Here is a 22,790-nt window from a genome sequence, read left to right as displayed (position 1 = left end):
TCCCGTTGGGTGACCATCAATTCAGACAGAGCACCAGGGGTGAGCAGACACGTTATTGCCTCAATAGTGTAAGATGCACATTACACGAGTACCTGCATATCACGAGTACCTTACCCGATGTGTCATTCTCTATGTTCTTACAGGTAGGCTGTGTGCTGAAAACGTGCATGCTTCTCTACTTCTGAGGTTTTAATAATCTTTGTTTCTAATACAATGAATACAAGAATACAGTTGGAAAAGGTTATTTTCTACTCCAGGCTGTGAAAATTTCATAGAAAACATGTTCTAACTGATTGCAGCTCATTTTCAAAAGTGGTTAACCCAAGGTTTACTTGCTTGCCAAATTTGAATCAGCCCACTCATGGTCATTAATCCTCATCTCAGGTTGGATTTCCTGAAAATAAACTCTGACAGTTGTTTATGGAACGTTATTGGAGAGTTCCTCTTCTTGGGGCTAGACCTGGACGGAAGGTGGGATTGGACAAGGGAGACAGGAAACATCAGTGTAGTCACAACAGAGGCCTCAGCCCATCCTTGGGGAGAAGAAGATCTGGGATGTTCTTGTAGGGTCGTCCTGTATTTTATCTTTGCATCAGCCAATCACTGAGTGCATGCCACCCTGGGCGGGCATGTGGCCTTGGGGGAGGAAGTTCCCTGTAGGTCGGCACAATTGCTGGTGAGAGTTGCCTCTGAGACTTGGGAGCAAGGAGCAGCTGATATTCCTGGCAACATCTGCTTTGAAGAGACAGTCTGAAGACAGCATCACTGTATCCACTATAGCCTTGTCTTCTTTCTTCCTTGTTAATGGAAATGAATGTGTGTAACTGGGTGCAAAAGAGTCCACTTCCCACAAATACAGTTTCTCCATGGGACTAACATGGCAACAACGCAGTGACAGCATGTGAAATTAGTATATTAGGACAGGTCTATTGTGTTGCCTCATGCTCAGGAGGCCCACACTCATCTGTCCTAGACTCCACCCCTCTGAACCAGCCTCCATTCCTGAGGTCTCACGTATGATCCATGAGCGTGGGGCCATGTGTGAAAGCTTTAAGAGAGAGGCAACAAAGAGGGGGTCAGTCCTGGATTCACTGTCTGGGGTCTTTTGTTGAAAACCTCCCATCTGGCATCTGGCTCTGGGAGGGCCTGGTCATGAGACAATATATATTGGATGCCATAGCAACCATGTATGAGAAATTCATTTGTTGTATTCAGATGGGATAATCTGCAAGGAACATTTCTGTCACATTAGTTGCACTCTTCAGAATATAAAGATGTAAGGGATTTTGGTTTTTAGAAATCATCTTCGTCTGTTTAGCTGGCTGGTTACGTCACATAGCATGTTCTCATAGTATCATCTTTTGGATTTTATTATCCCCCACTCCTTCCCTGGGAATATTACAGATTTTACCCTGCGTACAAAGCTCTAGAATATTAATAACATTAATTTTTAAATGCTTATTCTTGTGTAATATGGAAAGTAATATTTCTAGGGTCTCTGAAATAATAATTTCTAGGGTCTCTAGGGTTATATTTTTCTTAAACTCTGTAAGACCTCAGTGTTTTAAACCTGATTATCATTTAATAATATAAGTACAGTGACCAAGAAGTCTTAGTTTCTTTTCATTTTACCCCGACTTAAAAAGACTCTGCATTCAGATATAGAAAACTGGAACTTCCAAGGGTTTTCCAGAGCCTGAAAAGGGACTGTCCCTCCCTCCATTTGACCAGGTGGGTAGGTAGGTTGCTCAGACCAGCCACCACCTGCAGGACAAGTGCTCTTCCCCATGAGGAGCGACCGAATGCTAGCCCCTCAGGCACAGCCAAGGCAGCCGGAAAGGGCCACACCTGGCCTTGAAAGATGAGAAGGAGCTCAGAACTATGAACTGAGCCTTGTGCAAATACTCCCCCATGGACTGTCTCTTGCTTTTTCTGGGTGACTAAGTATAGATAATGAGGTTGCCCCAGCACACTGAATTATTCATGCCTCAGCAATACAGTATGCAGATATTATACCTTTTGCAGGTTGTGTTGGTCCATGCCAAAGTTGATGACGTGGGGAACCAGATATCCTCAGTCTTTTCTGTCTAGGAATGGGCCATCCATGCCAGGCTCCTGGGTTAGCTGTGTCCAGTGCCTCCAGTATGCTTATAGACACAGATTCCTGGACCTAGAGCTGGCAGAGACCTCGCCCTTCCTTCAGGTCACTCTCCTAGTGTTCAGCTGAGGAATAGAGACCCAGAGAAGGAATGGCATGCCTACCGTCCCATAACCAGTTATATGGCAGAACTAGAGGAGGATTGCACTTCGCTTTTCTCCCATTCTGTGCTGCTGCTGCCCAAGATGCTGTTTGTCAGGTCCAGGGAATAGACTTTGGATCTCTGGTTGAAATGGCAGCAGTTCCTGATTACACACACACACACACACTGCTGGAAGATAATGGCAGTCCACACAGTACCTTGACCATGTTGCGCCGACTATAGCTTTTTAATGAGTGCTTTAGGAAACTTGAACAATAAAATTATGATCTGTTTAATATTGCTCCCTTCATCCTGTATATTGAGATTAAATTTATATTGCCTTTGCTCTTTCCCTGCTGAATATGATGAAAGGAACTGTGAGAAGCTATTCCACAGAGCAATTCTTGAGGATAGAAAAATATTATTAATAATCCTCCTAAATCACCACAACTCTGAAAACAAAAGCAAATAAAAATTTCATTTCTGAAATTAATTACTAATTGTTACCAGAAAGCAAACCAAAGCTTTCTTCAGTGACAGATAGCTACTATAGGAGAAAGATAAGGAGGCAAACATACATAATAATCTTTTGGATAATTTGTGAATAAGTTTTATCCTAGTTAATGTTAAATTCAGAAAATCTACAAGTTTTATTAACTCTCACCTAAATGAAATATAATAAGAAATTAGACCTTTAAGAAAAGCTCCATATTCAGACAAAATGCCTAGTATTTGCTAAGACATGAAATATATTTTTTTCTGTTTTCCTTTGGTATAAAACTTTCCACTGGTAAATGCTATTATTTCTGCTCAAATAATATGTTCAACTTAAAAGAAATAGTTGAGTGTTTAGAGTGCTAGTGACAATGTAAACTGAAAAAATACTCCTTATATTTTAAAACCAAATGAAAGAATTAATTTTAACCTGTTTTTCCTCTCAAAGATCTATGTGTAAGTTCAGTATCTAAGTCAAAGTGGGAGGAAATGATACCTCTGTTCAGATTTTGCATTTATTTATGTAAGGCCCTAGAAAGTCCATTCTAAGCTCCACTATCATTGTAAGTTAACACCTTAAACCATTTTCACCCATTGATATTGTGGCATGAGTCAAGGTTATCATGTTAACAAGTCAGGGTCATAGTGGAACTCTGATGGTCTGAACCATGTTTTGATTGGCTAGAGATGGTTAGAAAGCCCTGGAGCACAGAACACTGACTCCGATGACAGTTTCTGGCTGGATTCTAGAATGAGAGTCATTGGAATGCCTGGGGGTCAGAAGGCAAGTACAGAACATTTGGGAATGGAGAAGGCAAGAACTTTGAAATGTAGCTGAGTTGCACCCTATATTCATGTGCTCTCTTTGTTCAGCAAAAACAAGAGGGCCTAAGAAGCTGAAGTGTTGGAGTGATTCTGCCTACCCACTGGATCTACGATGTGCCCTGGAGAGAGGCTGAAACAGGAGGTGTTTCACTAGGGGCCCACTTGCCCCTTGTAGTGGGAGCATCTTCCTCCCAGCCCACTCTGACTGGAACTCCACGGTTTCAAGTGACATTGTTTTCATTCTTCTAGGGGCAAGGCAGTGATTTTACTTTGTATCAGTAAAATAAACACAATGTCTCCCAGTGGTGTGGAGGAAAACTATGTTGCTTGGCCTTTCTGAGAGGTGGACATTGTCTAACATGGTGCTCCCTAAGGCATCTTCAAGAGTAATTTTGATAATCCTTGCCTTTTGCTTTATGCCCTCTGTAGAACCTAACACCCTTGAAAGATCAAGTCCACTGAAAAAAAGAGCACTGAAAAGAAATTCCTCCTAATTCTGTCCTCTTAGGGCAAATCAACATGCCAGTACAGGATCTACTTGAAGGTTAGAGTTTCAACTAGAATAAAGGTCTGGTGATTGTGTTGCCTGGGTCATTCTTTAATAACGTGGAGGAAAGTTGATGGCTTATGGAGCAAGGAACATTTTATTGCTTGAAATTACGTCCATCTTAGCAAATGCACATACTGTGATTGAATCAATATTCAACGATGTTTTGGAAAATAGATGTGGAATGTAAATGATTTTTCTGTTTTTCTTGGTTTGGAGCAAAACGCTCATTAAATTCAAGATGCATCCAGCTGCCACATTTCCTGAATGCTGAGGGCGTAGGGAGGAACGCAGGGATGCAGACCTACCTCTGTATTTGAGTCTGATGGCTGGCAGCGTGGGCGGGAATAAAAGGCTGCAGGTGCCAACCCTCGGGGTGGGTGGAGTAGGAAGCCTGGCTGCCTCCTTACAGCTTTAAGAGGATTATATTATTTGATGCATTTAAATATAGTTCCCTTGTCATGCTTTTAAAGTGTTGAGTCCATTTCACTGAATATTCACTCTGATTAGACAATTGTCAGTGTGTACCTGCTTTCCTTTTTTATATCCAAGTACCTTAAGTCCTTTTGCTGTAACCCACAGGCTGCATTTAAAACCTTGCTAGTGGGCTTATCAGCTTCACAGGACTGCTTCCTCTAAAGGTACCCTGAGCAGTTTAATTATATGTTTCTTTGAACCACAAGAAATCAGACAGCTCTTAAACTCTGACATTTAGTGAACAAAAGGCACCGACTCAGATTCTATTGTTGTTCTTAAATCCACAGCTGAGTTTTGATCCTGCTGACAAAATGGCTGCTTTTAATCCATCCGTAGGTTCTAGAGCTATGAACAAAGTTTGTAAGTTGGCTACCCTTCTAAAATGCCACCAGATAGGCTCTTGTTGCAGAAATGGCCAGATTGAAAGTAGGGCAGGAGAGAGACTAAAATGAGGTTTCAGGGGAAAATTCCAGGGTTGAGTTAGCTTGGATCATCACCCAGTATTTAATTTAAATGTTCTCTGGGTAGAATTTTAATAGTACACTTGCAATTCAATAAAGCATGTGCCTCCCTGAGATGGAAGCCAGGCTGAGAAGTGGTTCTGATGAAGGTGTTGCAGTGCTTTGCATGTCTATTACTGCTTTGGCTGTAGAGGATCAAAGAACTTAATTGATATTCTCACAAGATCCCTAGACTCTGTCTCTTCTTAACTTTCTCTATCCAACCGGTCAAAAATTCCTGTTGATGCTATCTCATAAAAGCACCGCCCCCCACAACACCCACTCTGTATCTGTCCCTGATTCTTTGTCCTCAGGACTCTTCACTTATTGATTGACCTTGCTTCTCTTGATTGCTTCAACATCTCCTGACAGGTGTCTAGCTCCCTGTGTCTTCCTGTTGTGCCCACCCTCCAATCTGCTACCAAGGTCTTCTTTCTAGAAATCTGAACAGACCTCCTGTCTAAAACCTGTTGCTAGCTTACCACTCCTATCCAATGGTATATTATGGTATTGTAATACGTGTGCATAAAGTCCACACACTTTGGCAGGGCACACCTGCATTCTCTGTCTCCCTTTCTACTTCCCTATCTCTCTGTGCTAGATTCTGTCCCTTTGTCCCAACAGTGGCAGAGTACATAGAATTCAGACACACAGACACAGACACACACACGCACGTAGATGGACCGGCAAATAGAAACACTCCCACCCACCTCATTCTTTTGTGCTCGCTTCCTTGCACATGGTGTCCCTTTTCCAAGGATGCTCTTCTTCTTGTTCACTTGCCATAAGCTCCTTTGTCCTTCAGATTCATGGTATGTGTTACATCCTCTGGGAAGATTTCCAGACTGTTCCCTCTCCACCCTGGCATGGCACAAGTCACCCTTCCCTCTTCAGCGCCACCACACCCCTGGGCATACTCTGCTTCCACCTGCCACTCTTGTTACTCAGGTGTCCATTTCTGGTGTTGAGCTCTTTGAGTGCAGGGACAGTGTTCATGATTGAGTAATGGGTAACAGACTGGACAGTCACAACTACTGAGAACAAAGAGGTCACTTTCTTTTCAATAGCGAAACCTAACATTGTTCTTGAGCCCCCAGCCTGCCTAGAGGAAACAGTTGATTTGAACTCATCCTATTAAACTTAGTCAGCTGAGTACTTCTTTGGAAAGGGACAAGTTTGGGGAATTTGTTTCCCATTTTCACAATCCAGCTCAAAGCTTAGTCACTTGGATAAGGACTTAGTTTTTAAATGGTTTTCTTTTTCCCTCTTCCTGTCCTTCTCCGGGGTGCCATTTGGATCGGAATATAGCAGATGCTCATGTAAATCTATGGCAATGAGGCCACACTCCAACTGTGTGATGACCCTGAGTCTTCCTACTTCTGCCTTTGGTATCTCTCTGTGTCTTAGGTCCCTGATACTCCTTATCGTGGGGTCTTCACTGTCTCTCCTTTTCATTCAAACTCTAGCCTTGTCCTTGTTGCCAGTGCAGCATCAAGTTCTAAATCTCTTGAAAGTCATGAGTAGGCTGTTGTTATTGTTCAGTCCCTAAGTCGTGTCCGACTATTTGCAACCCCATGAACTGCAGCACGCCAGGCTTCCCTGTCCTTCACTGTCTCTTGGAATTTGTTCAAACTCATGTCCATTGAGTCAGTGATGCTATCCAACCATCTCATCCTCTGTCACTCCCTTCTCCTCTTGCCCTCAATCTTTCCCAGCATCAGGATCTTTTGCAATGAATCAGCTCTTTGCATCAGGTGGCCAAAGTATTGGAGTTTCAGCATCAGTCCTCCTGATGAATATTCAGGGTTGATTTTCTTTAGGATTGACTGATTTGATCTCCTTGCAGTCCAAGGAACTCTCAAGAGTCTTCTCCAACACCAGTTAGAAGGCATCAATTCTTTGGTTCTCAGCCTTTTTCATTGTCCGGCTCTCACATCCATACATGACTACTGGAGAAACCATAACTTTGACTATACTGACCTTTGTTGGCAAAGTAATGTCTCTGCTTTTTAATATGCTGTCTAGGTTTGTCATTGCTTTTCTTCCAAGGAACAAGCATCTTTTAATTTCATGGCTGCAGTCACTGTCCACAGTGATTTTGGAGCCCAAGAAAATAAAGTCTGTCACGGTTTCAATTGTTTTCCCCATCTATTTGCCATGACATGATGGGACCAGATGCCATTATCTTAGTTTTTTGAGTGTTGAGTTTTAAGCCAGCTTTTTCACTCTCCTCTTTCACCTTCATCAAGAGGCTCTTAAATTCCTCTTTGCTTTTGGCCATTAAAGTGGTGTTATCTGCATATCCGAAGTTGTTGATATTTCTCCTGGCAATCTTGATTCCATCTTCTGCTTCATCCAGCCTGACATTTGCATAATGTACTCTGCATAGAAGTTAAATAAGCAGGTGACAATATACAGCCTTGATGTACTCCTTTCTCAATTTGGAACCAGTCCGTTGTTCCATGTCTGGTTCTAACTATTGCTTCTTGTCCTGCATACAGGCTTCTCAGGAGACAGGTAAGGTGTAGGGACAGTTAGAATCCCAGGCTTGGTGGATCTTGCACTCTACTGCCACTCCACAGCACGGACACCACTTTGTTGGCGTGAGGCTCCTGTGAGGACGTCTCCCTGCAGATTTCTGAATAAAAGAAGTTCATATGAAATGGTTTCATCATCATTATTGCTTTATACAACTCCCACTTCCAAGAGGGAGCATCCCCACCCTAATCTTATTCTCTCAAGCTCTCCAAGCTCTATGCCATCAGCCTTGGAAGGACTTTGTTTTTGTGGGTCCAAAACATCCCTTCTGTCATGTTCTGCATTCTTACATGATCATCATTTGACTCTATGTTCAGTTTTCCTGTTTTTGTTCCCTTGAAATATAAAATCTAATTGGGAGAGTCCTGAGAAAATTATTTTATGTTTATTGAAAGCTTAGCTTTTGAGATTCTTCTATGAATCATGACACTGAAAATGCTTTCACTGCTCAAGAGAGTATTAGATTGAACATTGAATGTTATGTGCCCTTCAGGGTCATGTAAGACATAGTTGATATAAAAAGAATATGGAATCCTTTGGAAGAAATTATGCTGGTACTCACTATTAGGGTCATGAGAGGTGTTGGTGTTGAGTTAACAAGTTACACCAAACCTTGGTGGAGAGAGGATTCTGAGGACACTTATATAATCCCAGACCACTATAGCCTTCAGTGCGTTTCACTGTTCTTGGCTCCCTCCTGAATCATTTCTGAGAGATAGTGATTTATCATAGTTTTATTAAAGATTCCTAATTCTATACTGGGGCTTCCCAGGTGGCACTAGCAGTAAAGAAACTGCCTGCCACTGCAGAAAATGCAGATGAGGTTTTGATCCCTGGGTTGGGAAGATCACGTAGAGGAGGGCATGGCAACTGACTCTAGTGTTCTTGCCTTCAGAATCCCATGGACAGAGGAGCCTGGCAGGCTGCAGTCCATGGAGTCGTAAAGAGTCAGAAGTGACTCAGCCCCTACAAACAATTCTATATTGGATTTTTAGTTGAATAGTGTTGTTTGTGAGCAACTTACATGGTAAAAACATGGGCAGATTCAGTTTCAGCTTATCTTGATTCTTAATGTGTGGGCAAGGTATCTGCCATGTATGTAGCAAGGAGAGATACATTCATCGAACAAAAACATCTCCTCACCATTTATTAAAACCTTGCAAATGTTTGTAATTAGAGTCAAATAGATCTTAATGTACTATTCCTTTGATAAAGAGTGTCTTCTTTTAGGAAAGGTGCTAATCTGTGCTCCCTCAGATTTCCTTGCTTACAAAAGCCAGTTGACTCAAGCAGCCACAACCAGGGGACCCTTCACTGTTCACTAGTTAACTCTTTCTCAAATTACACACAAAGTGCCAGGAGGAAACCTGGTCTCTAAATCAAGGCCTTAACTTTATATAGACAAGGATGGCTCTGCAGATCTGACAAAAGCTGTGAATTTTCCCAGCAGGAAAGTGCAAGATGAATATACAACATGCTGCCTACAGTTTCAACGTATATACAAGTCCTGCTCAAACCACTTAAGAACGCTTGATTTCCAATGGCATGTAGCACACCCAAACCTCCACATTGCCTTCTGCACTTAGTCAAAATTATCCTTGAAAACTCTTAGGTTGCTGTGAAAAAATAATATGCCTGGTTTATGTATCTAAAATCTCGGTATATTCTATAACAGAGAGCAAATACGAAAGATATACTTTTACAGTATTTTTAATTACAGGGGAAAAAAAGAGCATGAAGTTGCTGAGCTTCTAAAGTTGAATATGAAAAGGGTAAATGAACATACGATGTGATTCCATTCCATAAATCTGACATGCAGTGGCAACTCTAGAAAGAGCTGCTGGTTGGGTGTCTGGTGTCTGCAATGCCGGCACTGGAGACAGGAAGATTTGAAATAAAATTTATCCCCTCCCAAGAATCAAGGGCATTCATCTTGACTCATTCTTTCCTTCAAACTGTATGTTTTTTTAAAAAAACAGACAATATTCATGTAAAATTTCCAATAATAACTCACCATGATTATTATATGCCTTCTCTTTTTAATGTCTAAATAATGTCTTGTGCTTTGTTATTTAACTTGAGAAAGAAGTCAACTTTTTGGACTTGTATTTTCAATCATAAGTCATCACCTTGAATAAATATACACAAACACATACACACACAGAACTAGATTTGACTGTGCAATGGAAATTTGAAGTTTCATTGTTCCAACCTAGAGTTTTGTGATTTGCAAATTTACTACTTGGGATCAGTAATCAGTGGGCTTTTCCTAATGTCTTTTTTCTTTTCTTTTTGTATATATGCTCCTGCTGTCTCTCTCCCCTGGCACCTCCTCTTGCAGCTGTGTAATGGGGGCTCGGTCACTGAGCTTGTCAAAAGTCTACTTAGGTGCAACCAGCGGTTGGACGAAGCAGTGATCTCATACATCTTACACGGGGCCCTCTTGGTAAGGACGTCCTTCAAGGTTGGGTTGAGGGGGCAGTTTGTCATCGGTTGGCTCCCCACTGCATATTAACAGGGGGAAACTGCTCTATAATATGCAAGGTGTATTAACAGCAGGGAGATGTAGCCTAATACGGACTTTGATTAGATTTTAATAGTAAGGTAGTTGTTTAAAACTAACCGTTGCAAATTTTCCTTTTCTCTTTCCTGTTGTTTGGTGGCAATGGGACTCCATGAAGGGCCTTCAGCATTTGCACAATAACCGAATCATCCACCGTGATGTCAAGGGGAATAACATTCTTCTGACAACAGAAGGAGGAGTTAAGCTCGTTGACTTTGGTAATGACTACTTGTCATTTGTTTTCTTGATGTGTGCAGTTTAGCCAAAGGCAACAATTTATTGTGATCTCAGAAGACTGGGGCCTCTCTTCTACACCAAGGGCTGAGGGCCTTCCCTGTGACACACAGGCTGGAGAGTCGGCGGGGGGGGGGGGGTTCACCAGATGGATCACCCTAGGAAATGCTGTTTGTTAATCTATTTTCAGCTTTAGAAGCAATTTTATTAAAGAGAGAATATGAAAGTGTTTCAAAAGAAAGATTTGATGGGATAAACTTTGGTTTGTTGCGAGGAATTTCACAACTCAGGGCAATTGTCTATAATTTACATTTTGTCTTTTCTTTTGCATATGAAAAGAGAAAACCGTTGGTCTTTTAAATGACTTTCTCTAGCCTCAGGCATACTAACTAATTCCCAGTGAGCAGAAGGTAAAATAGTCCTTTGGGTCTGGAAACTAACATCCCTTTAAATTGTGATTATTGCTGCTACATGTGAGGCTGGTTGAACTGGAAACATTAACAGGAAATGGAAGGGTGAGCGGAAACAGAGAGCTGTATCACCTAAGGCCAGAGAACTATTAAATATCTCCTTACAACACTCCTTGTATTGAATCCAACAAACCATTTGATTTTCCTTTTTAAGTTTATCAAATGGTTTAATCTTCTAAATGAATTTAGCAACAGTTAGTCCTTCAGCATGACTGCTATAAATAATGAGAAAACATTTACAGAAGCACTTTTTAAAATGTTCTTTTTCAGTGTCAGCATAGGAGGAGAAAAGATGGATGATTTTGTATGTTCATTGCTTCATTGGTAAGAAAGAATTTAGTGTTAAAATGTATCAGTGAATCATTTGCTCAGAAGAAATTACTCAAAGATAAATGAAATTGCACTAAGTAATTGGTCTGTTTTTTAAAAAAGCAAAGAAAAATTTTAGGGTGTTTAAATAGAGTTTAAAGAACCCTCTTTGGCTTCCTAATCAATGCAAGCAGTTATTGGAACTACCCTCAAAAAACAACCCATGGTACTTGGCAAATCTATGCCTAATGTTCTTAAAGATACGTTCTTTGCTGATGAGCACATGTATCCAAGTTTTTTAGTTCTTATCGACAACATTAGTGGCAACTATATTGCTATTGTCTTAAGGGCTGTGGTAGATTTCTGCTTGGTATAAAACAGTACCCTATATTTGTAAAATGCGTTACAATTTATAAGTCATTTTCACAGTTGTTCCCTTACTTGATATTTAAGAGCTCTTCGTGTTAGGTGTAATGAGCAGTATTATCCTCAGTTTAAAGGTGAGAAAACTGAGACTCATTGTGAGGTTGTCTGCTTGAGGTCTTACAATTATTATAAGAAAAGGCATAATTGCTATGGGAAACAGGCCTTCTGACTCCTAATCCAATTCACCTTTCCATCTGTTGTGGCATAAAAAAGAGAACTGGCCAAAGACTAAAACAAAGTACACGGAAATTATGTTAAAATTCAAGTCCTCAACATTGAGCCCTAGATAATAATAGTCTTACTGTATTTCTTTTTCCATTTGACAAATGTATTTTTCTTGACAGGTTTCCAGCCTTCTAGGTAAGATAAGGCACTGAAAATGTTTTATGTCTACACTGATGCTCAATTATAGATAATACATGCCAATTTTCTTCCTCCATCAAATGAAGCACCATTTTTAGAAAGATATCACCTGAAATATTTTGGAAATAGAGTAGGAAGGTATTTGGGCTTAATCCTAGTTCTTGATGCTTTCTTTTGATTCCAATTTTGCAGCAGTATGGATAGAAATATTCACTAGAAAAAAATATCCTAGTGATTTAGATACAGTGATAAATGCTCATACCTGCAGTGTTTGGCAAACTACAGCCTGTGAGCCAAGTCTGACCTGTGTCCCATTTTTGTACACCCTATGAACTAAGAAGGATTTTTATATTTTTTTAACAGCTGGGGAAAAAATCAAGAGAAGAGTATGATATGTGAAAATGATATGCATCCCTAAATAAATTTTTGCTAAAACACAACCATACTCATTTGCTTTTGTGTTATCTGAGCTGCTTTTGCAGAGTTAAGTAGTTGTGACAGAGCCTTAAGCTCACAAAGCCTAAGATATTTGCTGTCTCACCCTCTGTGGAAGAAGTTTGCCAGCCCTGGTCTAGCATCATCATCTGCTCACTGCTGAATTATGACACGCTTTTCTTGTAGGTGTCTCAGCTCAACTCACCAGTACACGTCTACGGAGAAACACATCTGTTGGCACCCCGTTCTGGATGGCCCCTGAGGTGAGCAGAGGGCATCTATTTCTGTGTATTTGTTGAAAGCCTTAGTACTATGCCTTTTTTATGGGAAAGTCACACACTTCACAAAACTTTCAGCAAGAAGAAAATCCTTTATCCTCACTGAACTGTGAGAGTTCTGACTTGGTGGGTGAGAGTGATGACAATCTCAGGACTAAGCGACAGAAGGCCCATAGACTACCTTCAGGCAGTTAGAAAAAAGGTGCCTCCTCCAGAAGATGCCATGTTCTCCAAGGGTCATGGCTTGGCAAGTTCATCCCACCATTGTGTAAATTGGAAGAGGTCACCTTCCCTGGATAGAGGCAGACCCAGTGACACATGGCTCAGTGAAGAGACAGATTTCAGTTCCAGGTGGCCTACAGAACAATATGCCATAGTCCTAGCTATTTTTTTTAATACTGGATACATAGCAACTTCTCTTATGTACTTTTCTGTATCTCTAGTAAAACCTGGGATTTGGGTCTAATTTTTAGTTCTGGCATCACCACAAAATCCTCTGTGAAATGACACATATAAAAGCTTGCAGAATTTTCAGGCTAGATAACAACAGACCCTGAAGCACAGCTATAGCTTTGCTTGTCAGGTCAGCATTGAATTCCACAGCACTCTGGCCTGGGATCAAGCAAATGGGTTCTTTTAATAAGAGGACTTGTGTAATCATCTCCTTAGAGATAGGGGGAAATGTGTTATGAAAAACTACAAAGCCAGCAACGTTCAAATTAACAGTTTTAATTTAATGAGACAAATGACATTGTTTTGTGAAACTCAGCTGTCCTTTGCAATGTGAGTCCATTTCAGAGCATGACAGCATGGATTATTTTGAGTTATTTTGTCATTCTTATTACCATGTACCATGTGGTGATCCAGTCCTCCCATGACTTTACTCTGTCTCAGCTTGCGTGATCTCCTTGTTTAAATAGCATCTCCTTTGGCCTCTAACTGGTACATCTCTGTTGACTTAATGCCAGCTTCATAATAAAAATAAATATGGGCATTGAAGTTGTGTGGCAAATGACCATCCAGATAATCTTGAACACGTTTTTTACTGCAACTTCTCCCATTTCATTATTACATATAAAATTATCATTGAAACAAAGACAAACCATAAAAATTGTCATAGGGATCTCATGAACTCTACTTTGAGAAACACTGTAGGACAAAGTCAAGATTCCTTTGGATGAGGAATGAAGCCATTCATATTCAAGCCTCTCTGCTGTCCAACCTCATCTCAGGTTACTTTTCCCCAATTTACTTGTTTTTAATGCCTCAGCAGTAGTGGAAAAACAAGTAATTCCCCAAATCTGTCCTTATATATCATTTCTTTAAGCCTTTCTATATATTGTTACATCATCTGGAGTGGCCTTCAGAACTGCAACTTTCCTCCTCAATCTTCAAGTCTCTCTCAAATGCTATTCCCCTAGGAAACCTTCCTTATCCTTGGCCAACACTGAGCCTCTTTTCCCTGAGTGTCCACTGCAGCCTTTACTCTCTCCATTAGCAAGCTATGACCACTGTACTATAGTTATTGACAAGCAGGTCTTCTAACTGAACTCTAAACTCTAGCAGGGACTTAAGATGCTCGGCTCTCAGCATAGAGCTTGGTATAGAGTAGGTGCTCAATGTGCATCTGTTGAATGAATGAATATATTGGTTAAAAAGGAAAAGTCAAGGCAAAGATGAGTTTGGAGGGTAGTTTGAGGAAGGCTTTACAGCTATTGGTATTCACACATTGCTCTGTTGATTTTGGTTAATTTATTATTGAAGGAAAGCATAACTGAGGCCACTCAATTCTTATTTAGGGTGGCATAAGTCATAAGATGGTATTCTCATTCCAGTCTTCAGCAAGTTGGTGTTTTCAGAAGCACAGAACACAGAAAAGGGAAAGCTGCTCTTGGCTTTCTACATTTCTCATGAAGTGTTTGTGACTTGTAGGTTTCAGCTGGGCTGAAGAAAATATGAGGAATGTTTCTACTAGGGTCAGTTTAGTGGTCCGTGGTGAGCTTCTGTTGCCCAGATTGCCTGGAACTGCTTCCCTTCTTATCAGGGAAAAGCTAGTGTTGCATCCTGCCTGCTATAGTGGATAAATTGAGGAGTAGGCAGATTATGGTGTGGAGACCTTGAGAGTGCCTCTCAGGAGCAAGTGCCCAGTTTCTCTGAATATGACTCAGAGGTTCTCTCAGAATGTGTGCTTGCATCCAAGACACTTTGGGACCAGGCTGCAGCTCCTGGGACTCAGTCCTACACTATCCTCACATTTTTATTCCCCAGATTCTTTTTGCTTCATGACCCTCTACAAGAATGTCCATAGGAATAATCTTACATTTGTCAGTTCCATTCAACAAACTTTAAAAAAATTATTTTGTTGAAGTATAGTTGACTAACAATGTTGTATTAATTTCAGTAGTGATTCAGTTATACATATACATATATATATTCTTTTTCATATTCTTTTCTATTATGGTTTCTTACAGGATATTGATTATAGCTTTCTGTGCTATGCAGTAGGTCCTTGTTGTTTGTCTATTCAATATATAATAGTTTGCATCTGTTAACCCCAAACTCCCAGTCCATCCTCCTGTACCCACTCACCCTCTTGGCAACCCGAAGTCTGTTCTCTATATCTGTGAGTCTGTTTCTGTTTGGGAGATAAATTCATTAATATCATATTTTAGATTCCACATGTAAGTGATATCATATGGTATTAGTCTTTCTCCTTCTGACTTACTTCACTTAGTATGATAATCTCTAGGTCCATCCATGTTGCTGCAAATGACATTATTTCATTCTTTTTTTTTTTTTTATGGCTGAGTAGTTTTCCTTTTGGGCTTCTCTGATAATTCAATTGTAAAGAAACCACCTGCAATGCAGGAGACCCCAATTCAATTCCTGGGTTGGGAAGATCTGCTGGAGAAGGGATAGGCTACCCACTCCAATATTCTTGGGCTTTCCTTATAGGTCAGCTGGTAAAGAATCCTCCTGCAATGCAGGAGATCTGGGCTGGATCCCTGGGTTGGGAAGATCCCATGGAGAAAGGAAAGGCTACCCTCTCTAGTATTCTAGCCTGGAGAATTCCAGGGACTGTATAGTCCATGGGGTCGCAAAGAGTCAGACATGACTGAGCGACTTTCACTAGTGTTCCTTTCAACAAACATACTGTCCTTCTGTGAGGCCAGGGTTTGGGTCAAGAGGAGTCCTTGGAAGGATAATCAGTAATGGTTCAAATGGATATTGTCTTTATGTGGTGGCCTGCATAGTATATTGACCTTAACATGCTTTCATTTCTGCTTCTGTGAATAAGTGGTATTTAGATTAAATATGACAGCAATGCATGTAATGCCAATGTCAGTGGAATAAAATGACTGCATACCACCAGTGCTTTTACTTTGAAAACACAGCTGAAAGATCCTTGATCCTATTTTATTTTTTATAATTTATTTAATTTTTGGCTGTGCTGGGCCTTCATTGCTGCTTGGGCTTTTCTCTAGTTGCAGTGAGCAGGAGCTACTCTCTAGTTGTATTGTGCAGGCTTCTCGTTGTGGCGGCTTCTCTTGTTGTGAAGCACTGGTTCCAGGTCATGTGGGCTTCAGTAGTTGCAGCACGTGAGCTTAGTAGTTGAGGCTCCTGGGTCTAGAGTAGTTGTGATGCATTGGCTTAGTTGCTGCTCAACATATGGGATCTTCCTGGATCAAGGATTGAACTTGTATCTCTGGCATTGGCAGGCAGATTCTTTACCATCAAGTCACCAGGGAAGCCCCTATTTTATTTTTGAGAAATTGAACCAAATTCTTTTTTTTTCCATTTGCATTTGCATTTTGATTTCACCAGCCTGAGTAACTCCAACATCTGTAATAATTCAAATAGGCTATAGGCTTCAAACCAGGTAGCTGATGAAATGTGAACAGACCACCGTCAAGTGTTGACTTGCAGTCTAAACAGCAGTTCACCAGGGCAGCTCGAAGCTGCAGCATGAATTATCATATTCACAACACTCTCCACTTATTTTCTCTTGCCACCTCATGTAGACACTAGTAAGGTTGAAAGATGTTGAGTGAAAGTGGTATCAACTCAGCCATGTAGGAGAAGAAAAATTCCAGGGGGTGCCCTTAGTGTTATAGTACTTTGAAACAATGCTACTTGGGAAATATTGGCTGGCATAGTAAGAGTTATTCTAGAAGTCAATATCAGTAGAGTTTTTTCTTTCTTTCTTTTTTTTTTTTTTTAACAAACTGAGCATGTCAGTAGCATACTGTGACTCAGGAAGATGATTTTAAATGGGAAAGGAAGATGCTCAACATAGAAACCAAGAGTCAGACACGACAGAGCCACTGAACTGAACTGAAACACGTTGCATTCTCCCTGTGTATTCGCTTTCACGTGGTCATCATGTTATAAGCACACCAGTAATACTGGATTAGGGACCCACTCTGCTCCAGTATGACCTCACTTTAACCGATTACATCTGCAGCAACCCTATTTTCAAGTAATTTCACATTCTGAGGTCCTGGGAGCTAGCACCTTAACATATCTTTCTTGGAGGACACAATTCAACCTGTAAAAACTCTCCAAAATACTTAGCACCTCTCCTCTGTAGTAAATAATTCAGATTTCTAAGGTAATCAGCCAGTCATTTTGAATCTACAGATCCTCATGTTACAGGTGCTAGGTGAGTTAGCTCAGCTTTGCCTGTTTGCACACATGCACGCATGCATACACACACACACACACACACACACACACACACCTCTCTCTCTCAGCCTTAGGTGTTTGAGGCAAACACAGTTCTTTTTATATGTGCTAGAATGTACCGTATGTTCTTCTGGATGTGCCATAACAAACTGCCTTCTCACATGGAGCCTCAACACCTTGAGGATTCTGTGCTATTCTACCTGCTCTCTGGTCAGGTATTTTTGGATTATCTCTGAGATACTTGGTGTAGGTCACTTCCCTCAACCTAATTAACAGTGAGCCTCTGATCTCCCTCCTTGCCTGTGACTGTGGCTTGTATATATATATATATAAAACATTGGTAAAGGGAGAACTGCGTTAACTCACACGATCCTCCCTTTACCCATGTTTATTGCCTCTTTCCTCAGTCACTGTCTCCTGATAGCCAGTTTCTTATATAATGTGAATAGTAACATCCCACATCTGCATAGAACTTTTACAAATATTATTTTTAAGCGCTCGCTACCTGTGAAGATGCCAGTTAGTTAGGCATGATGACATTGATTTTATAGAGAAAGAATCTAAGGCTCTGCCAGGCTAAGTGCCCAGGAACACTGGGTGGGTAGGTGGGTAAGAGTAACTGGAATCTTTGTGTTGTGACTCAGTGAACTAAGGCACTTCCAATACAGCCTCTGCCCACTGTCAGTATTGGATTGCTCAGCTAGTATTTGCATTGAATATGTGCCAGATAATATCCTGGTTCATAGCAGAAAGGGACACAAGCCTGATTTATGTTTATTTATGGTGACGGCAGTGGTGTAGGACTAGTTGATCCTTAATCTACCTTTCCTACCATCACAAGTAGTGAAGAATTAAACTGAGTATTTATAAATGATTGAAACCCAAAGTGATCAGGATCATCATTATTGTTTTTATTGAGGATATTTGTAGACTTTGTTAAAATAATGCCTTACAGTTAGCTGGGAAGCACTGGTGGGACCATGCTGATTGTTAAAATACTGAAATACTTTTGTCCTAGATGGTAAGTGGCTGCCATCCAGAACCTCTAGAGTGCTCTTTGGCCACGAGAAGTGCCTGTCTCTTTCCCTGGACACCCAGACTTCCTAATAGCCCAGCAAATCCAGGGGTTAATGTCTAGGAAGAAGGGTGTCTTAAGAACCAGCTTCAGGGCCATGTGTAGCTGATCGACATATAGTTTGAATATTTCACCTGCTCAGCGAGCATACAGTGGGAAGAACACTTGCAATTACTGAGGACGAACCCGTGAATGCACTGGGACTGGGATGGGTGCTTTTTAAAATATGTTGTTTTATTTCATTCTCACAATGGCCCTCTGGAGTAGATACTATTTTCTTCATTTTACCACTGAGGAAAGTGAGGCTCAAAGAGGTGTAGGAGATATTGTGTCTAGATTCACATATCTGGTAAGTACTAGAGCTCTTTGACTTTTCAGAGAGCATGGGAATCCAAGTTCCATTTTACAGATGAGGAAACTAAGGCAGGGAGAAGATACTCTTTGCACTAGTTCAGACCATATTTGGCCCCAGAATTCAGGTCTCCTAGTCACTGGCCTTGTGTTCTTCAGCTTCAGTGTTTTCATATGGGATGTATGGTCAGGAACGTGGGTGCTGAGCTGGCTCCTATGTCAAAGGCATGCAGAGATGGAGGAGTGGTGGAAGAACACTCTGAAACTGGAGTTTGAGCCACATCATTTTAAAACACTTACATGAAGGACCTATCACCTGTAATTTATAGGTTGATCACACTTTGCCCTCCCACCAATGAGAGAAGCAGCCTATAGATTAAGCATCCAGTTTACTTGGCGTCTTCCTAAAGCTGCCAAAAGTCTGTTTCTGTATTAGAAAGCAGAGTTGTGGATGAAATAAACATTTGCTTCTTTTTAGAAAATTTTTTTTCATTTTTACTTCCATCTGCTGGTTGTTGCAAACAAGAGCTAATCAGCTGAGCAGAGAAACAGATGTGCTGTGACGGCTCCAAAAATGAGTCTCTCTCTGCTTGGCAAAGGGTCGTTGACAGGGGATGGTTGCCATAACAACCGGCTTACACCAATGCAGAAATATCACAGGCTTTTTGCAACCACTCTTGCCTTCATTAATTATGCCATTCCTAGCTAAATGATATGATAATGCTATTTCCTTTGGCACTGCCAGGAATAGAGATGACGAATGAGATGTTTTGTGCTGATGGGCTGAGAAAGTCATAAACCACTACAGAGCTGAAATATTATTGCTGTCATTATTACCATTTTGTTCCCTAAGCTCTAGCTAATGGGTTTGGTACCCAATAAGAATTAATAGCATTTGTTGAGTGCTTACTATGTGCCAGGCACTAAATGCTTTGTATGAATTAATTCATTTGTAATCCTTACAACAACCCCATGAAATTACTGCTATTACTGGTTCAGTGTTTTAGAGAAAGTAAATAAGTCACAGAAAGTTCTTGTCCTTGGACGGCTGTTAGGTGATGACACCAGGATTTTAACTCAGATATTTAGCTCCAAAATCCCCGCTCTTAACCACTATACTAGAGCAAACCGTTTATGACTACCAGTATCCCAGATAAGATGAATATCTTTTTTTCCAAGTTAAAAATTATTTTAGATAAGAATTATACTTCCTAATATGTTGAGGAAAATACAATATTTCAACATGACACCAGAAACCAGTATAATTAATGCCTCAGTGAAGGATCTAGAAAAGTACAATTGCAAAGTTCTTCAGAATAGAATTTAGGAGATTTAGATTTTAGTTGTAACCCTGCCACTCATTTTAAAAAAGTGAATGTGGTTCAGTTATTTTAATACAGCTTCATTTTTGGTAGAAAAGAGTACAAATTTTGGAGTCATAGACCTGCGAGTGAATAGTAGGTACCATGCTTACCCACCTAATCATGAACCTCAGGCGAGTTACTGAATATTCTGATTAGAAAGATGGGAGAAGTTAAAAGAGATAAAGTGAGAAGGGAAAAAAAGCAGCCTCAGAGGACAAAATGAAATGATGTCCTGAAAGTGCTTGCTGCCATACTCAGCATAGTGTGTGCTGTAAAAATGGTGGGGCCTATTACCTGAACCCTACCTTTCCTGACCTGTTCTCAGCTCAAAGAGGATTGGCCTGGGTAGTCTCTGCCTCTGAGGTCCATCCTGTATTTCAGAGAACATTGATGGTTTCCAGGGGAAAGAGACTCTTCCCACTCTCACATTCCGAGGCCCTGGAGTTCCTGGGATAATGAAGGGGGGATCTCTCCAGGCTCTCAGCAAGGGTGAAGTGATGACAGGGTCTGATTTTACCCGACTCTGTTTTAAAAGGCTGGGGATTCTTGGGACCCCACCTGCCAATCACTTCACTGTGAGGAATATAGGCTTTGGTTGCTCAGGAGATTCAAGTGAGGGGTTTAGAGCCTTGGATCATTGACTGAAAGACCCGTGTGTCTTCCCCCACAACATTCATCTCTGAGATTCTGCAGCCATTTGCGTCCCCTGATTCTCCCCCAATTTCCTGGGTCAGCCTATGAAAAGCAAGTATTCCCTCCCTTCTCATTCTGGGGCAGACCCTACCTGCATTCCCAGGGTGGTCCTGTCTTTGAGGGTCCTGGAGCACAACCCAAACACTTGGGGCTGCGGTGGGTGAAGGGTCACAGTGACTAATTCAGCCCCAGCTCCCCTCTCTGCTGGAGCTCTGCGGGGTTGAGCCGTATATCACCTGTCACTGTGGAGGTGGGGGGCTGGCCCCGGAGGTGGTGGTGACTTGTCGCTACCCTCCTCCTGGCGGATCTAAATATAGAACCCCATCTGAGGCCTCAGCTTCCAGATGTGCAGAAGCACGTGGGGCCCAGAGCAGAGGCCTCATGTCTCCCACCCCCAACCTGCCTCCTGCTCAGGGCTGAGGAAGATGTGTCCAAGTCATAGCCTTGTGAGCATTTAGAATTCCCAGACTGTCCTCCCAGCCCTCTCTGGGGAGGGGAGAAAGGTCAAGGCTCCTGTTGTTTCCCCTTCTTCGTCCACCAAAGATGAAGAACTGTTCTCTCAGGGGCAGAAGTGTTTGCTGAAGAAAGGTCAGAGCCCGCCTCTGCTCCTCCTAGGCTCCAAGTCAAATCGCCAGGTGGCCACCCTCTGGTTAGTGCCTCCACTGCCCTGCCCCGGGAATAGAGACTCAGTCCCACGGAAAGGGGAAGGGAGTTCACAGCTAGGCCAGTGCTGCCCTGGCTCCTCTGCACAATGGACCCTGAGCTGTTGGAGGAAAGCAGAGGGATGCGGGCAGTCAGCATTAGGAATGGGACCCAGGGGAGCCTGGGGTGGGCATGAAGGCGGAGCAGGTGGGACTTGTATTCACGGAGCTCTATTATGTCCCAATGGCACCCCACTCCAGTACTCTTGCCTGGAAAATCCCATGGACGGAGTAGCCTGGTAGGCTACAGTCCATGGGGTCGCTAAGAGTCGGACACGACTGAGCGACTTCACTTTCACTTTTCCCTTTCATGCACTGGAGAAAGAAATGGCAACCCACTCCAGTATTCTTGCCTGGAGAATCCTAGGGACGGCGGAGCCTGGTGAGCTGCCGTCTATGGGGTCGCACAGAGTCGGACACGACTGAAGCGACTTAGCATAGCATAGTATTATGTCCCAGGTTTTTCCCATACCCTTTTTTGGTTTTAAAAAGGTAAAGGAAATCCCTCTTTCCTAGGACTGTGTGATATTCCCAAGGGTTCCCTGGTTTGCATGGTGATGTCAGTCTGGGAGAGGACATCACCCAGAGACCACGTGCAGATAAAGGGGTGTGCCCATGCGGGAACATTCAGGTATTCTGTTCGATTTGCTTCCCTTCCTGTTTTTCAGATGTGTTGTAGAGGAGAAAAACTACCCGCACCCCCTCCCCCCATTAGTTTCTTATTGTGGCTTATGCTTCATTTCTGTTACCTACTAGCTATATAACTTGGGGAGAGTTGCTTAACCCTTCCGAATCTGTTTCCTCCCCTAAGGTAAGAATACCTGACCTAACAGCTGTAAAAAAGAACGAAATTGTAGAACTCCTACTCTTGTAGAATTAGAGCACTAGCTGACAAAGGAAAGGGGCAGTGGAAGGAAAAATGAGGGCATGGGGAAGTGAGAGGCAGTAGAAACTCCACCTGCTTAAGTGGAGGGAGTGCTGCATGCTCAGAGTATGACAGTTACCGTGGCTATGGCTTATGATGGAGCACAAAATCCCTTTGGCAGTGTCTCAGCATTCTGTGTATTATAAGAATCCCTGGGAGATGCCTCACTCATGGAGAACTCATGGACTTTGCTCCTGGTTTGGCTACAAACCAGCTCTGTGACTCACTTTCCTAATCTGTGAAATAGGGGGATTGACTTAATGAATCCTAGGATCCCTTCCAGCATCCATCTCTA

The 22,790-nt window shown here is 41.8% G+C and overlaps 1 protein-coding gene across 1 annotated transcript in view; it reads left to right on the top strand.

Annotated features, from left to right (window-relative positions):
• LOC145541435 (myosin-IIIb-like) overlaps positions 1–22,790 on the top strand; it is a 132,652-nt gene that overhangs the window by 101,481 nt on the left and 8,381 nt on the right. Inside the window, exons 5-7 of the mRNA XM_081577886.1 lie at positions 9,964–10,068; positions 10,304–10,403; positions 12,609–12,685. Of these exons, the coding sequence (XP_081434012.1) occupies positions 9,964–10,068; positions 10,304–10,403; positions 12,609–12,685 (282 nt within the window). The remainder of the gene's footprint in view (positions 1–9,963; positions 10,069–10,303; positions 10,404–12,608; positions 12,686–22,790) is intronic.

Source organism: Giraffa tippelskirchi, chromosome 3, assembly GCF_054371585.1.
Source record: "Giraffa tippelskirchi isolate mGirTip1 chromosome 3, T2T-mGirTip1v1.2.pri, whole genome shotgun sequence".
In the NCBI taxonomy this organism is placed as follows: domain Eukaryota; kingdom Metazoa; phylum Chordata; class Mammalia; order Artiodactyla; family Giraffidae; genus Giraffa; species Giraffa tippelskirchi.
This window is presented reverse-complemented; position numbering and strand designations above follow the sequence as displayed.